Genomic DNA, 18,170 nt, shown 5'->3' with positions numbered 1-18,170 from the left:
TGGATTGCTCCTTTGTAGATTCTTTATTCTATTTAGTTCTGAAGATTCTCTTTGCTTTTGGTGTTAAGCAGTCATAATGTATATAGGTGTAAACTTATTTTTATTTTTTTCTGCTTAGGACTTAAATGAGAGAATTAATGTCCTTTATTGATTTTTAAAATTTTTGGTTATTATTTTTTTTCTTTTTTTATATTTTAGGAGAGGCAACCCTTGGTTGACCTCACAGATTTCAAGGACCTTGTCAGTTTACAGTCCCTTATTTTTTATATTTTACGCCTATAGCACCTGGTCTTCCTAGGTGGTCTCCCATCCAGGTATTGACCAGGCCCGATCCTGCTTAGCTTCCGAGATCAGACGGGATCCGGCTTGTTCAGGGTAGCATGGCTGTAGACCATTATCTCTTTAAATAGTGCTTTTTTCTATTCCTATTTTTAATCTTTATTTTGAAATAAATTTAAACTTATAGGAAATTTTCAAAAAATAGTACAGATATATACATAGAATAAAATATTATCTGGCAATAAAAGGAATAAGTATAGATACATGGTACGACATGGATGAACCTTAAAAGCAATATGTTAATTGAAAGAAGCCAGTAACAAAAGATCACAGATTGTATGATTTCATTCATAGAAAAGGTCTAGAAAAAGTGTATTTATAGATATAGAAAGTAGAGTTATGAATCCCTAGGATCGGGGAAGCATGGGGGGAAATGGGGAATGATGAATGATTATAGAGTTTCCTTTTAGGGTGATAAAAATGGTCTAAACTTGATTGCAGTGATGTTTGCACAACTGTGAGTATACTAAAAACCATTGAATTGTGTACTTTAGGTAAATTGTATGGTATGAGAATTGTATCTCAAGCTTTTCTTTTTTAAAAAAGAAAATAGTACAGTAAGTTCTTGTATCTATATTTCACTCTGCTTTCTGTAACATTAACATATTTTTCATTACTGTAGCATAGTTATCAAAACTGAGAAATTAACATTGGTGCAGTACTATTGCCTAGATTATGAATTTTATTCAGATTTCACCTATTTTCCCACTAATGTCCTTTTACTGTTCCATGATCCCACACTGCATTTAGTTGTCATGTTTCCTAACTCCTCCATTCTGTGTCATTCCTTAGTTACCTTTGTTTTCATGATCTGGACAGTTTTGAAGAGTCCCGTTAGTTATTTTTTAAAAATGTCCTTTCGTTTGGATGTTCATGGTGTTTCCTCATGATTAGATTGAGGTTCTACATCTTTCTCAGTATATCATATAAGGGGTATGTGATATTGTACGTTTTATTACTGGTGATGTTGACCTTGATTGCTTGGTTAAGGTGATGTATTCTGGGTTCTTCATGGTAAAGTTATTATTTTTTCTTCTGTAGTTAATAAAATATTTCTGAGGAGAGACCGAGACTAGCTAATTGTTCTGTTTGTCCTCAAACTTTTGCCCACTAATTTTAACATTCATCAGCAAATCTTGCCTACAACAGTTATTCTTGTAGTAATCTATCTGGTGGTGAATTTTTTCTTTCATTGCTTCTACGTTTATTAGTTGGAAATCTTCTGTAAGGAAGAGCTATTCCTTCTCTTTTATTCATTCGGTTATTTATACCAGTGTAGACTCATCAATATTTGGCCATGGGAAACTCTTTCAGATTGGCTCCTATGCCCTTTTAACAAGTTCACGTCCTTTTTTGCACATTTCTGAACTTTATGGCAGTATAAGGTACTCCAGATTTATGTTTTCCCTGTTCCATTCCTGAACCAACCACTTCTCCTAGGGCTGCTTTAAAATTAAACTTCATTAGGAACTCTCTGTGAAATAAGAAAGACCACCTCATTTGGTGCTATCTGACTTTGAACTTCTTTTTTATATTTTGTAACTCTAATCTCTCTGGTCTATATTTAGGGCAACTTCCTATCCGTTAGGTTAATAATTTCACTGGCTATATATTTTTCACTTCTAGAGATTCTATTTGGTTCTTTTCCAGATTTGCCATTTTTCCATCATGCCATATTCTTTTACTGGGAATTAAATGCCTTGTCTTTCATCTTTAATTCTTTTAAGTGCTTTTGTATTACTTTCTCCTTGTCCTGTTACCTGAAGATCTTGGGTGTCTTAATCCTGCTATTTGCTATTTTGCTGATTCTCACTCATGTTGGACTCGTGTATCATATGTTTTGAAATTTTTCTTTCGTCATGAACTCATTTTTAGAGGTGTTTATTTTTTGTGTGTGAATCATTTGGGTTTTGTGTTATAAGATTATCCGTCAAGAGTGGTTCAGGTGCCCATAACTCACTACCTTTTTAAATACCATTACCCTAAGGGTATAGCCTTTCAAGGGTGCTGGTTTTATGTGGGGGTCTCAGTTCCAACTCCTCATCTTCTGCAGGCTAAAGGCTATATCTCTTTCTGTGTGGGCATTTAAACACAGCTTTTAGATTATGGAAACTGACAACTTCCTTACAATAGCTCAGTGCAGGTATTTCCTTCTTTTGTTTCTTTATCAATCATTTCAGCTGTGACCCATCATACTGCCGGATCCAGAAGTCAATCTGTTTTTTGGAAACAGACAAGTCATTGAGTAATAAGCAGAACAGGACAGAACAAGCTAGTAAATGCCATGACCATGAGCCTGACTAATCTGATATAATTTAACAGATTGCACAGGTTAGTGGATCAAATCCACAGGGCCCAAGGAGACGGACATAGCAAGAAAATGATAGGTTGAATCCAAGAACCTCTCAGGGCCAGAAGATCTACTCAAGAATAGCCCAGTATTGAGAAGGTCAGAGAAAGCAGCCTTCTTTACTAGAGGCTTCCCTGCTCCCAATTATGTATGGGCTAGCCTGGGTTTGCAAATATTCCCCACGGGTATACCTTTCTTACACTTAAGGCCAGAATTCATGGCTGGGATTCTAGAATATTTTCTCATGGTCTATATGTATAATACCATTTCACACATTAGTTTTTAAACTTAGTAGGAAGTAGACTTTTAAAAAAATTTTTTGTAAGCTCTTGAAAATACTTGGAGGATATAGCCTCACTCCCCACCCAGCACCCTTGGGAAGGGCAAGAACCTTTTTGTACTTCTGAAATTGGTGGCCAGAGATCTTTTTTTGTTGATCTGAAAAATGCATCAGATCATCTGGGAGGTCATACTTCCTCCTGGTATTTTGATTTATAGAAATGTTCAAATAACAAAGCTGTTGTTGACCAATCTCATGTCTGAGTTTTAGTCCTTTTTTCCTCTTGCCTGCAGGATATTTCTCTCTGGATGTCTTTCCATCATTTCAAATTAAACACATCTCAAACAGAGTTATTCAGCCCCCATCTCCTGCAAATGTGCTCCTTTTTCCAGTTTTCCCTCCTTTTTTAATGTTGCTTTTTATTCACCCAGATCTCTTGGTTCAAAGTATTCCACTTTCCAATTTATTCTCCAAGTCCTTCTTTTTTCTAAATCTATATTTTTTATAGTGCTGCAGAGGGGAGTAGAAAAGGAAGCAGCCCTTATACTGGGCCCTACTCAGTGGCAGCTTCTTGCTCCATAGGGTTAAGGAAGACTTTGTGGAAATTAAAGTTTGGAAAAATCCAGGTGTAGTTGCTTTTTATGTTGTGATGGATAGAAGGGATGAAGTGAAGAGCGAAGGCCCCTCACTCCCTCCATCTTGCCTCAGACTATGCCCTGGAACCCTGGGGCAGAGAAAGCGCTACTTAAATTTCTGCTTCTTGGGATTGTTGACTGTCACATAATAGAAAATGACAAGCAGGAAGAAAGACACGCCCCGCATGTTGGCGAAAATGGCAAGCCGCATGTCCTTATCAGCTAGGCTTGGCTCCAACGTGGTCTGCCTTGTTCTCCAAGTTCTTTTAATTCTTTACTCTCTACCTCATATTTATCACTGCTCAGGTTCCAGTACCATCAGTAGTTAAGTACTGATAATCTGTTATATACTTATTACTGCGCTAGGTAGTGAGGAATGAGAACTGTAAGACGTGGTCATTGTCTTTAAAAAAAAAAAACTTAATATCTAGTTGATGAGACAACTCGCATTCACGAAAAGAGTGAACAATATTAGACAGTATACAATTAAATGCTAAATTGGGCGATACAGAGTTTTAAGTGTTAGAAATTGGAGGAAAGAAAAGGATAAAATGAGGGCTTGAATCATAAGAGAAAACTTAATTGTGGAAGTGAGATTTGACCCGGGTCTTGAAACAACATAGATTGAAGTTGGATAGGCATTTAAGGTGAGGAGAAAGCATGGACAATTAGTGGGTATACTGAGCATAAGATCTTTAGAAAACTTTTTAGGATGTTTATGTTATAGGAATTGGAGAGAAAGAGGTAGATGACTGCTTTGACTTTGGCTATAAGACTACCAGATGAATCTTTCAAAGGTAGCATTTTAATTTTATTTATTCCTCAATTCAGAAATCTCTAGAGGCTGCCTTTTCTTTTTGGTTCTCATTCACACTGCTTTGATATTCCAGGTACTCTCTGATCCATGAGCCTCTCCTCACTAGTACTAATGCTTTTGGTGCCTACAGCATCCTTTTCGTGTATGTTTTGACTTTTGTTTTCCATTTCCTTATGGATTATCTGCCTGGTTTTGTCCATTCCTCCTTCGAGTCCCATCTTAAGACTTACTGCCTCTTGTACCCTCTCTGATGACTCCCATCCACTGACATATCTTTCCTTCCTAGATTCTTCTTGAAACTATTTTCTGTCGAACTTAATTCAAAATCTAATCCTATACCTTATGGTTTTCCAGTAATTTAGAATTATATACATTTCGCTTTCAACAGGGTGCTAAGTTCTTTGAAGGGTTAGATTATGTTTTATATTTTATTGTTCCTTTTGTATACTACTCTGGGTATATACTTGATGTTGAAAGCTTTTAAGAACTTTTTAAAAAAATTTCAACACTAATTTACATTAGAGCTACTTCTTTGTGTAAATTTGCCTATTATCATGCCTGGCACATAATACTGCCCTTAGTATATGTTAATGGAATCCAAATTTTGAGTGGATCCCAAGTCTAAGAACATTTTTCTGCTCTTTCAAGGAAAGTAGAACATAAGAGCAAAAGTACTGAATGCAAGTTTTCTGAAATACTCTTTCTTCTGTCTTCTTTGAGCTTTTCCTTAATCTATGTCCTTACATATATGTTATTCATTTATTTTTGACATATTTTTACCGACTACCTCATGTAGCTTCTCTAAATAGTTTATGTATGTAAATGGAGATAAATTGTGTATGTTAATTCAAGCTTAAGAGATGAGATTGGAGTATTTTAGAAAATTAACCCTTGTTAAACTCTGTCTAATTGATCTGTGTTGGTACTATTTCTGCCCGAGTTTTAAATTTTTAGTAAAATATCAAAAGTGAAGAAATCATCTTTTATAGTTGGAGTTGAAGTTAAGAAGACATTTGCCTATCCATAAAACCAGATATTGAAGTGAACTAAGAATACTTGGTTTAAGGAAATCGGATCAAGTTAAAAATAGAATTTTGGTTGGGCTTTAGATTTTATCACTTAACCTCTTAAAAAATCTGAAGTGACTAAAAAAGTCTTAAATTATTATTTTAAATAATATAATTATTCTCTTACCTCCTTTAAAAATTTGTTAGAGTGGTTATGTAGTTTGAGCAGGGCTGAAAAACTATAAGAACTGTGGATACCTGGCTTTAGAAATGTCCTAGCATTATCTTACCATTCTTTGTTTCAGGGACTGGTTCCTCAACAATGTATGTACCTAATCTGGAGTTTATTTTTTTTTATAAGTAGATTTTTTTTTGGTAGAGACCCGAACTTTATCTTTATTTATTTATTTTTAAAGTCAAATCTCCTTCCATTACCATATATTTGAATTTATTGTCTGTGCAAGTGTGTGTGTTGGGGTGGGTGGCGAGTTAGTTTTATTTTCTTGGTTAACCAAAATAAAGTGGTAAAAAAAGCAATCGTGAGAGGCAGGCTGGATCTTCTTTAACAACAGTTTATATTGGTTTAAATAATTTCTTTTGAGGGGTGATACTTTATCATATCTTCTAGGAATGGTCTTGTTCTTTTCTTAAGTTTCCTTATAAGGAAAGAAAGTGCTTTTGCTGATGGCGTCACAAGAGTTGGGATTTTGTTAGGCATTGACTTTTTATTTGCCTCACAGGTTGTTTGTATTCGCTCCACTTGGAATGCTCTCTCTCCAAAGCTGAGTTGTGATACAAGACCTCTCATTTTGAAGACCCTCAGTGAACTGTTTTCTCTGGTTCCTTCCTTAACAGTCAATACAGCTGAATATGAGGTATGTGTTTGGAGCTCAATAAATTGTTTCTACACTGAGAAGACATGTGCTTTAGAATAACTTTTAGAAAAAATATTTGTATCCTTTGCTAAAAATCCTTTAGCACTTTTTGTTCTGAGAACATAGTGATATATTTATGGACTCTAGGTGTGGGAGGGTATCCACCCTTATCAATTCTGCGTCTTTAAGACTTATTTACATAAAGAATACCAAGTTTTTATTCTGAGAGTAGAGTCGAAATTTTAAAAAGTCAGTATGTTAAAAATAGTGTTTCTAAAATTATAGAATTCACAAGGCCAACAGTTTAAATTCATTTCATTGGTGTTTTCACTGTTAAATAGTGTACAAAGATTTTAACAAAAGCAGGCAGACTCTCCCAGTAGTTGCAGACATATTGTCATCTGTGTTTTGCTATAGAGATTTGATTTTTACATGTTCACATCCTCTCCCTCCTTCCCTTTCTCCTTCCCTCCCTTCCTCTGTGGGTGGTGTGTGTGTGTGTGTGTGTGTGTGTGTGTGTGTGTGTGTACATATATGTATATCATCTTCATCTGTACTCTTCAGTGAGAATGATTATAAAATCAAGCCATCTTAGAAGAGGAAAATAATTTTATAAACTACTCAGTGTTTGTCATTGTAATGAATTGAAAAACTTGGTGAAAGATGCTTTGCTAAAAGATTCATATATTCCTGCTTAACATTTTTATCACTATTTCTTCTTTGAGTGAAATCAAGAGGGTGGCAAATTCATTTGTCTCCACTTTTGTAGCCATGTTCCCTTTTTTCTTTTCCTTCAAAGAGCAGAAATTGATTTTCACTCGAAGTCTTAGTGGACTTTTAGTTTGATTCAGTGCTTCACAGACTAACAAACTACTCCTCTGTCAGATTCCAGGAATAGTCTCTTTTATGTTTTAGATCACATGATAGGACAGGATTATAGGATAATACTTCTAATTTTCCTAACTACACACAGTGAATAAAATAAAATTTGTTCTTACTAAGGATATAATACCTAGCACAGTGCCTGGCACATAATACATATTTAGTAAGTAGTTGTTGAATACAGGATTGAACCAATACAGGGTATTGTGAGTTTATGCCCACATTTGGACTTTTGTTTTAAGGTATTAAAAAAGAATCAGTTTGAAACTCTGAGAGTATATACAGCTTCTATTCACTTTTACATACCTTTATGTTATCAGAAGGTCTGCCGGGCTACTGAGAAAAAACTAAGACTAAAAACCAAAGGACATGTTGTATATGTTTATTTTCTGTCTTCAAGGACTGAACTCATATACCTTGGATTGCTTGTACTTTGAGTTATTTAGCTTTTATTACAGATTAATATATGAAATATGTGGGTTTCTTATGTTTGCTTACTAGTGGCTGTAAATTGTCTTTTGGATTAGGTGTTTTTTCCTCTTCAGATTTTACATTCTTTCCACTGTAACTTTATTTTGGTTTATCTTCATGCTTATATTAATATAACGATTGCTCTTTTGTTCAGATAGACTGCTTTGGGGCCGTTCCATTCATCTGTTTCTTCCCTTCAGTGACCATAGTCTACTTGGAAGCAGAAGTAGAGAAATGTAGAGGAAGACCTCTCTCTGTTTCTCTTTCTGTGTCCCTCTCTCTCTCTCCCCTTCTTACTCCCCATCTCCTCCCTCTCATTTCATTTCTTTGCTTTCTCCATCTGTCCTTCCCTGTGTGTGTTTAAATAATTTGTTTTCTGTTAACTGCTTAGAGTTTGTTTGGATTTAAGCCAGAGTTCAGTGTAATTTTTCCAAAGCATTTTGTATATCATTGCTATCCCCTAGTCATCTCAGGGCCTTGTGTGTGCCTAAAATGAAGTCCAACCCCTTTATATCTAATCAGTAAGGCCTTTACAATCTGGCCTCACTCTGCTTTTCTGCCTCTTGCACTCCGGGAAAACTGAACTGCTTATAGTTTCTTTATCTGCCTCCAAACTTTTCTATTTCTTTTCCTTTGTTCATGTTCTCTTGGTCTAGAATTACTTTCTTTTTGACCTCTAATTTTAAAATCTGTTTTAGGATGTAAAGAATCGGTTTAACTCATTTCATCCTTTGAGAATTTTTCTTCAACCAAGAGTCTATTCCTGCCAAAGTTTTTTTTATCTATACTTTTCTAAGAACATTTATTTCTATTTTATACTACAGGAATATATATATATATATATTCTATTTTATTTCTATTCTATATATATTCCTGTAGTATAAAATAGAAATAAATATATATATATTCCTGTAGTGTGTGTGTGTGTGTGTGTGTATATACACACACGCATATATTTTCCTCATTAAATTATAAGCTTGTTGAAAATAGAGCCCATGTTTCAATTAGTGTATTTTCTGAATTGCTTTGCAGAGTGTTGGTACATTTATTCATGATTCAAAATATGTTTATTAAAACTATACTAGGCCTTATAGATACTAATAAATAATAATAGATACTATTTTAAAGTACCTGTTATACTCTAGCACTCTTCTTGCTTCTTTATACCAATTAGCTCTAATATCTGATAGAAATGTATTATTTTCTATTTTATAGCTGAAGAATTGAGGATTCAAAAAGTCCACCCATTCATTAAACAAATATTTATTGAGTATCTGCTACATGCCAAACAAGTAACTTGATCAATACTGTAGTTTCTAATTGAAAGCTGGTGTCTAAATCCAAGACTTTCTAGCTCCATAGCCTTTATTTTTCCATTATATCAAATTGTCATTCCCTGCCTTCCAAAAGCTCTAAGGTTGGTAAAGAAAGTAGGCATAAGCAGTAATAATTGTAATAATATTTGATGAGTAACATTAATCAAAGGGCTACGAGACTGTGGTGGGAAGTAACCAGGATTCTTAGGAGGAATTTAAGGCAACCTTATTTAGTTGGTGTTATTACACTATGATCCTGAAGAATTTCTAAAATATTGCTTCCCATTGGAAATTGGGGAATAGAATATGCGAAGGCAAGGAAATACAGAAGAACCTTAAATGATTTAGAAGTACAAGAAGTTGGATGTGGCTTAAATGAAGAAGACATTGAGTGTTGGAAGATAAATGACTTATGCTCAATTATTCATTAAATATTTGGCATTTGAGGAACTGGGTTTTGTATTCTTTATGTTCTGGGCTTTGTGGTCTAGGCCTTTAAATTAAAAAGCCAGTCACTGCCCTAAGGAACGTACAACCTAGTAGAGAGTTAACCACATGCACACAGTTAATCATACTAGATACTAAAGTACTCCATGTGTCATATGGCCACTTGGAGAGGACAGAACTCTCTTCGGGGTAAGGGGTCAGGAAGAGTGGCATGAAAGAGAGGGGTACATTTGTACTAGGACTTGAGAGGTCAGTAGGAAACAGTTGAGTTTGTAAATTTATTAATCTTATAATCTAATTATGTTTAAAATATCCATGTGTTTAAATGATGAGTCTGTTTCTAAGTATTTTCATTTTATGAATGATGGGTAAATACAGAATAAGTCAATTAGTAGTGGTATAATTTCTAAAGTGATTTAATTTCCACTATTTGCTACTTTAGATTGTTTATTCTTCATTTTATCTTTGCCTTAAAAATTTATTCTGATATTTGTTGATGTTTCAGAATTTTAAAGTTCAAGTCCTCAGCTTCCTCTGGACTCACACTCAAAGCAAGGTACTGTCATAAGGGGTGTCAGCAGAACAGAACCAAGCTTGCAAAGAACTGTCAAATAAGATTCTTAGAATGAAAAATATAACTCCTTTGAAATAATTTCTTGATTTTGAAATAATTATGACTATTAACAAATTTAGGTTTTAAATATTCTCAGTTTATGCTTGTTAATATGTTCGCACCATTAAGTATACTTATTACTTTGTGAAGCTGGTATTTATTGCCATTGTCTCATATTTTTCATGGCCCTTCACCTTTCCTGCTTTGTCCCTCCACCACCAACAAACGTATTAAACAAGCAAAACTCCTGTCCATTTTTTAGATGTTGTTTCTAATCTAGGAGTATAGAGAAAAGGATGTTGGTGATGTTATAGTCAACTCATGAGCGAAAGATTCCAGATGCTCACTTTCCCCATTAGTTTCTGGAGCATCAGAATCCAATTCCAGGCCTATCACATGCACCTTCCATTAAATCATACTGCCTAATGGGGGCCTGAGTGATTGTGAGTTACTTGATGTTTAGTATCCAAACTAGGATAAAAATTGAGTACTTCTGATACCTCTGGCCAGTGCTTTGGGACAGTGTAAGCAAGGTTTGAATACCGTTTCCAAAGCACTGACAGTAGAACTTTGAGGTTGGTGAGGGAAGATTTTCTTCCTTCAGAGTTGATGTTTAATAAATATTGTCTCTTTTGTTTTACTTTTACCCCACCTAGGACCCAGTTATAGCAAATGCTGCATATAAATCTCTGGCACACTTTAGTGCCGGAGAGCACACCATTCTTCATCTACCTGAGCAGGTAGGCCTTTCTGCTTTCTCACTGATCTCTCTTTACTGCTGTGTTTTACAACTTTATTTGTACCGCCCCTCCCTCAGGAGATTCATACCTGATGGATGTATATGTAACTCTGGACATGTCTATGAAAGATAAGAATTTATATTATCTGTTTAATCCCTAAAAGTTTATAGTGGTCTTAGAAGTCACAGATAATGAATTTAAATTTCTTTGAAGCAGGCGGAAGACACCTGTTGTGCACATGAAGTCCCCTTAAGGTGTCCGAGTGTATGACTGCATGCCGGTGCCCATTGCTGCAGAAAATCTATGCCACCATAGGAAGCACTTTAGTGCGCCATCTTGGACTTCTAATTCAAGCATGGCCTGCACAGACTAAGGTTTATGCTTCCTGTGTAGCCAGAGATCTTTGTTTGTGATACAGAATTGAGATGCCATGTGAAAAAATCTGCTGTTTATTAGTTTAGTGTGAAATGATGTGTAGGTTAGCCCCAGAGAACTTGATAAGGAAAGTATCACCATCTTTTAGGGGTTAACACATAGTGTGACATTATTTAAGTATTTACATTAAACTAAAAATATACATTTTTCTGGTATCTACCTAATAGAACCAGCTTTAAATTATTAGGTTATATCCTGGAGTTAAGTGTCTTATTTCAATGTTACTACTAATTCAAATGCATAGAAATGTTTGTTGAATGCTTTTAGAGTGTAAAGCAGACATTGTGTTAGAAGAAGTGATATGTAACTTTACCCAGAATCTGTCCTTGAGGTCAAATGGCAAGAAGTTTGGGTATGACTTTCTAGGCATCTTCAGGCATTAAAATGGGTTGACCCTTTCTTCTAGATTGAGTTTATAGATCAGACACCGATATGAACTAGGCCAACTTTTGTTCATTGAATTGAGTAGGAGCCACCACAGAAGGAGGACTGAAGGACAGGCTCTTGTAATGCCAGATCCTAAGGAAGGCAGGATTTCTCATGTAATTGGGGACGCAAAAACAGATTGGTTGGCTTGTCACGCAGTTATCGCAAATGAGGAGCCTTAAGAAAAAGTGTTCTATGACTCATAAAATTTAAAAAGATGAGACTGCAGACTGTACTGTGGTGACTAGCAATACCCAAAGTCATGTGTAAATTTAGTGTGCAAACTCCTACCAATAGATTAGTTGCAGCATCTGGGAAGATAATAAGCAATTGCTAACTTAGGTCACAGCATAATAACCTTTATTTTTAGCTATTATTCTTGAAATATCCCAGCTGGAATAATAGCTTTTATTAAATAGCTTTAACATACTGTTGACTATTTAGCCTCTCCCTTTCTAAATGTTGTTATGTTTATATTTTTTTTCTACTTTAGGTTTATATCCAGCTTCTGATTATGTTTGTTGAAATTTATATTCAGATAAGTGCTCTACTCAGTAAATATTAGATATTTTCTTAAGCTAACTCTCTATATTCTCTGATCCTCGAATAGTCATAAATAGCTCTTTATACCTTCTGACATAAAAGTTAGTGACTCTAAATCGGAGTTTCTGTGCATACTTGGGTTTTTCAACATCAGAGTATTTTAGCCATGCTTTTCAACCTTTTCTTCTGCCCTAACCCCCTTCTGGAATATGACTTGCTCCCAAAAGTAGTGGTTCACTATTGTGGATATTCTCAGCTGGATTAAGGTGAGGGGACAAAAGTGATTTCAAAGGAGTCTGTTTGCCTCTAATGACCACTTTTGATATAGATCCTGCCTCCTCAAAGATAATCGCTGTTTCCAAGACTGCACCATGCGTTCTTCTTTTTATTGATTACTTACTTTCAGTTTGGATGTTTGAATACCTAAAGACTGAAAGTCCAGAAAGTGGACAATGTGTTCCTATCCCAAACAAGTCCCCAAAGTCCTCAAAGGCTAAGGAGACAACCGAGTCCGCTCCTTCCCCACCACCCCTCTGTTTTGTAGATTATGACAGTGATCTGAAACTGAGGCTCATTTTCTGTAAAAGCTTATTTTCAGTTGTTTCAAAAGTCTCTACCAGATATGGACTTCTATAATATAAAAATTAAGGTTCTTTGTTGTCAGAGATTACTCATTCTGCACCAAGGGCAATTTCATTTACTCACAAAACTGAAGGTTACCTGTACACTTTTTTGGTGAGAGTGCACCCACATTCTTTCTTTCTGCTTTTGGAAACTTGTGAAATAATCCTCTAAATGAGCACAGTATGAATTCCAAGTAGAAAGTTTTTTTAACAGATACAATGCATCCCTACCAACCTGACTCCATTTGTGGATTATAATGCAGCTACTTTTGTAAGCACTATCCTTCTTTGGATTCACTAAAGAAAGATTTCTCGTTGATTGATACATCAATTTAAAACTATGAAACTTATTGAAAGCTAACAGGCTGGTAGACAAAAGGTGTTAGAGGAGTGGCAGACATCAAAAAAAACAAAAAAAAACAATGAGGGTTGAATAAGACATTACATCTAAGGTAAGATGGAAAATGTCATTGAAAGTAGCACTGAATGAGCTACCATGTGAGTTAGGAATTTGAATACCAAATTCGTGAACTCATCTTTCTTGTTATTGGTTTGTTATTAGAAAGTTATGTGAGATTATTGATGAGAGACACTCAAGACATGCATTGGTTTAATTATCACTTATTGGACATGTACTAAGTGCTAGGCCATCTTATGAGCTGGGAATGTTGGATGAATCCATATGTTTCGTTGATTTGTAAAAATATTGTTAATCACTTGAAACATGCAAAGTTAGCCTACATCTAAACATTTAAAGTTGGTCAAAAAAGTTCAGGGGCTTCTTTGAGGACCTGTTAATTCTAATGTTAATAAAGAGACAAAAATGTTTTCTCACTTTTAGTTAATATTTCTTTGTTCTTTTAAGCTATTTATCCTTCTCCTCCGCCTTATCTCTAGTGCTCCGCGCCCCCACCCCCCCGAAAACAAAAACAAAAACAAAAAAAAAGCCAAACCAAAAAAAAACAAAAAACAAAAAACTGTAGAGGATTGCTTTTCTGGTAAAACATTTAGGTAGAAGATTGACTCTTCTCTCTGACTTAAGTTCATTAAAAATATTCAGCTGTTTAAAAATTAAATTTTTATTATAGAGATCTTAAGATAAATTGTGTTGTTGATTTCCGGAGTTAATTTTAGAAGTGAGTAATATAAAAGAAATCATTATGCATGCCGAGTTGGTATTAATATGGTGTAAACTGTTCGGCTTTGATTTAAGTGAATGTCACTGCATTCATCAGAAGCTGTTTCTCTTTTTAAATGAATTTATGCACATACTTGACATGTTCCAAATAAAATCTTGTTTATATACAAACTCCTGGATTTTCATAGGTCACACACACACAAAGGTGGTTGAAAGGTTATCTGAATCAGAACCCTTAGTGAGGCATTTTGTATGATAAGCTTTCCAATATTCAATTGGAAGCAGATTTTAAAAGTAGTTTATCATTTTATGTTTGGCTTTTTAAGTTTCTTCAATAAAGCTTAGATGTAATTGGAAGGGCATGGTTGTATGTATTCGTGCATGTGTTTTAATTATTTGTGTGGTTTTCCCTGGTCTTTCAGGAGCTAATGTAATATAATTGCCAAAATTATATAATTTTAGTGGGTATTTTTTTATATGAGATCTCTTGATTTTCTTTAGCTGTACTCATTGTACACATTGATCATATTTAGTTGTTGCACACAAACCAAGAGAAAAGACTGGCGCTAGCATAGGGAACAATCAATTCTTTAAGAGATGAGCAGAGAACAGAAATGTGTGGAACCAAGGTCTAACAATAAGTGCTAATTTGTTCAGGAGAATCAACTCACCTTTGAAGAAATAAAATTGAAGGAGTAATTATACTATTATAAGTTAGGAGAGTGTGTCATCTATGCTTAAATTACAGTGCATCTGTAGTTTGTTAGATATATACCAGATAAATTAATATAGGCATTCAGTTATGTGATTGCGAAATTAGACACTTTAAGATGGAGGAGTGGATTAGGTTTTTTTTTTATTCTCCACCTAGTAGGTCTTTCTATAGTGGCTCTCAGAAATACTGATGATGGCCTAGGTGTTATGACTCATTTTAAGTAATTTAGGTTGACGGAGCATAAAGACTGGATAGGCTAAAATGTGTGCAGAAATAATTGTCTCCCTTTCATACTAAATAATTCTGGAATTAGAAGCATTTGATCGTTTGGCATAATTAATACACCAGCTAAGGTCCCTCTGAGGGTGGTGGTAGCTTCCGCTTCTGCTTCTTACTCTTCTGCTTGTGCTGCTAACACCTCTAATCCCTGTTTCCCCTTTCCCCTTTCTTCTTTGCCTTTCTTATAGCCTCTCTTCCTTCCTCTTTTCTTCCCTTCCTCCCCTCTTTCCTCCCTCCTTCCTTTCTTTTCAAACAGCTTTATTGAGACATAATTCATATTTCATACAATTCACCCATTTAAAGCTTACAATTCAAAGTGCTGTGCAGCTAATCACAGTGCAACCACAATCTAATTTTAGAATGTTTTATCAGCAGTCAATTCCCATTACCCTTTCCCAGCCCTAAGCAACCATTAATCTACTTTCTGTCTCTATAAATTTGCCTTGCCTGAACCTTTCCTATAACGAAATCATATAATATGTGGTCTTTTGTGACTTCTTTCACTTAGCATAATGTTTTCAAGGTTCATTCATGTGTAATGTGTGTCTGTACTTCATACTTTTTTATTACAGAATAATATTCCCTTATACAGATACACCACATTTCATTTTTGTATTCATCGGTTGATAAGCATTTGAGTTGCTTTCCTTTTTTTAACTATTATGAATAATTCATTCACATTCATGAATATTTGTGTGCAAGTTCTTGTGTGATTATATATTTTCATTTCTCTCAGTTATATACCTACAAGTGGAATTGCTGGGGTATATGATAACTGCATTTAACTTTTTGAGAAATTGCCAAACTGTTTTCCAAAGGGGCTGCATTGCTTTACATTCACACCGGCAGAATATGAGGGTTCTGATTTATCCACATCCTCACTATCCCTCTAAGTTTTTGTATTAGCTTAATTGTTTATCTCTGCCCTCTCCTCCCAAGTCTCCTTTCAGTTGCGAATATGATATATATGAGAGCTTCCCAGTGCTTCAATGGACTGGCATGGTAACGTGTTTCTGATGTAGTCTCCAGCTGTAGGCGTTGTTGTCTGTTTCCCCAGTATGCTTTTCAAATATTACTTTCAATTTATACTATGATGTGTAAAAAGTCAGGAAACAAGGCAAATGGACCCAGAACCAACTCCTTTTTTGAAACTTTTTAGACAAATAGGACTGGTTAGAGTCTCTAAGATTATACCTGATGATACTAAACCTGGCAACTTCCTTGTATGTAAGCAAACCAGAGACACTTGGAAAAGCCCGCTTGTGAGAACCAAGAGGTTTGCAAACACGCCAGGGTTTCCCTGGTATGCACCAATATCAACACATGCCATCATGCCCTGTGTGGAGCTTACATTATTGTTATCTCTAATTATGGCTGTCTCAGTCCTCTGAGAATTAGATACTCAATACTGAAACAGAATGAAATCTTAGAAAGTGCTCAGGTAGTCAGGTCGCTTTCACTCACTATTGAAGAGAACACTAGTTATGGTTGAAAGGCTTCGTTGGATTTGAGGTTATTATACTTAAGAAAAGCATTTCCTCTTTTTTTAAAATTCCCCCTGCAAGAATCCTGACTCAGTGCAGTTCCTAAATGGAACAGTGCTTTGGGGACCTATGAAGGCCGTCTGCAGGAATTGTTAATTATTTCTAAAAATAACTCCGGGAGACAGGCTAATGGTAATGACTGGGTTCTGGCACTTTATGGTTATAGCAACCACTTTTATATATTTTGATTTCCTCCCCTAATGCTTAATTATCTCCATGTGGGCATTATGATGGTATATCATTGAAAGTATTAAAAATTTAATTAATTGCTTGACATTATATTTGTGGAAACTACAATAGCGGTAATCTTTTTACATTTTTTATTTTTGGTTCAAACAAACCTAACTAATCACAGAGGAACCACAACATCTTCAAATTGTAAATCAGACACAATAAAGTGTAGCTACCAATTACAGATTTTATTGTTTTTATATTCTATAGCAACAAATTGCCGAATCTCAAAAAAAGAAAAAAAATCAGCTAAAGCATTCTGTCCTTTCATGATCTCTACTATATATTCTACTGGAAGATTTAAGCTTTGTCATAGACATATGACTAGAATTACAAATTTAAAAAAAAAATTGTATTCAGACAAGGCAAATATTTAATTGTAAATCATGGAAATCCAAGATATTGAATGTGTCAGTGTTTGCATTTTATCGTTTGATGATATAAAATTTTACTAATTTTCCGTAATAATCATTGCTTACATTGATTTATGATGATTTTCTTACTATATTATCATTAATTCTTTACATGGATCTGGGGATATATCTAATAATATGACTAGAGGTTAATATTTAGTTAATCTGAAAATGAATAGAATTTTAAAAATTAATTTTAATTGTCTTTTGACATAAAGAGCAATGAGTTTAACTTGATTTTTAAATCTTGACATAAAAAAGGACAAAGAAAAGATTTTACATAATGTTTTAGTATCTCCTTCTCTGTTATTTCAGATAAGACCGGAAATCCCTATTCCTGATGAGCTAGATGAAGATGAAGATGATGAGGGTGACGAAAAGAATATGGATCTTTCAGTTCCTGGTTCTTGTTATCTCAAACTGTTGTCACTCACTGCTCCTTTGGTTTTACCAGGTGACTCTTATTTAGTGGCAGGGAAGCTAGCATTTTTCAGTGATTTTACCTAGCTGGTTGTGTTCCGTTGTGATGTGTACATATTACAGCTTTAATCTTACATACTTATTTTCTATTTGAAATGCAGAATTATCCATCTGTTCTATAGGGAATGCTTGAGGTAGTATGGTATCAAAATATACTGAATATGTTGGAGTTGAATAAAATTGAACAGGAAAATTAGTTTAAATAATCATTTTTACCGAAAAACCAAAATTCATTTCAAATGCTAAATTTATTCTGTAAGACAAATTTTCATTGTGACTTTAAGTCAATGATTCAAATATGGTTCATTATTATATAAGTTAAGTGAAAAGATCATTAGACTCTTTCAAGATTTACTGGGTAGTTTCATCATTATAATTTATTCTTTCATATTACTCCAAAGATGGTACCAATATTCGAGAACTATAAATTAATGCCTTTTAAGAGTAGATCAAATTATATGATCATTCAGTGTTGACATAAAGTTTATAGTATAGGACCTTGGCATTTAAAAAATTTATTCTAATTATATCTAATTATTCTAATTTAACATTAGCCAACATTTTCCGGAGC

At 34.6% G+C, this 18,170-nt stretch overlaps 1 protein-coding gene and 1 pseudogene across 3 annotated transcripts in view; one reads left to right on the top strand and one right to left on the bottom strand.

Moving 5' to 3' along the window:
• FOCAD (focadhesin) overlaps positions 1-18,170 on the top strand; it is a 262,544-nt gene that overhangs the window by 152,771 nt on the left and 91,603 nt on the right. For 2 of the 3 annotated variants that reach the window (XM_039868697.1, XM_039868772.1), the window contains exons 16-19: positions 6,169-6,303; positions 9,925-9,975; positions 10,689-10,772; positions 17,435-17,573. In XM_039868697.1, coding sequence (XP_039724631.1) covers positions 6,169-6,303; positions 9,925-9,975; positions 10,689-10,772; positions 17,435-17,573 — 409 coding nt within the window. The remainder of the gene's footprint in view (positions 1-6,168; positions 6,304-9,924; positions 9,976-10,688; positions 10,773-17,434; positions 17,574-18,170) is intronic. The other variant, XM_039868837.1, reaches the window with a different exon arrangement.
• LOC120593346 (uncharacterized) lies at positions 274-392 on the bottom strand (annotated as a pseudogene).

The sequence above is a fragment of the Pteropus medius genome, unplaced genomic scaffold, assembly GCF_902729225.1.
Source record: "Pteropus medius unplaced genomic scaffold, Ma_sr-lr_union100, whole genome shotgun sequence".
NCBI lineage: Eukaryota > Metazoa > Chordata > Mammalia > Chiroptera > Pteropodidae > Pteropus > Pteropus medius.
The sequence above is the reverse complement of the archived record's forward strand: the minus strand, read 5'-3'. Positions and strand labels throughout refer to the sequence as shown.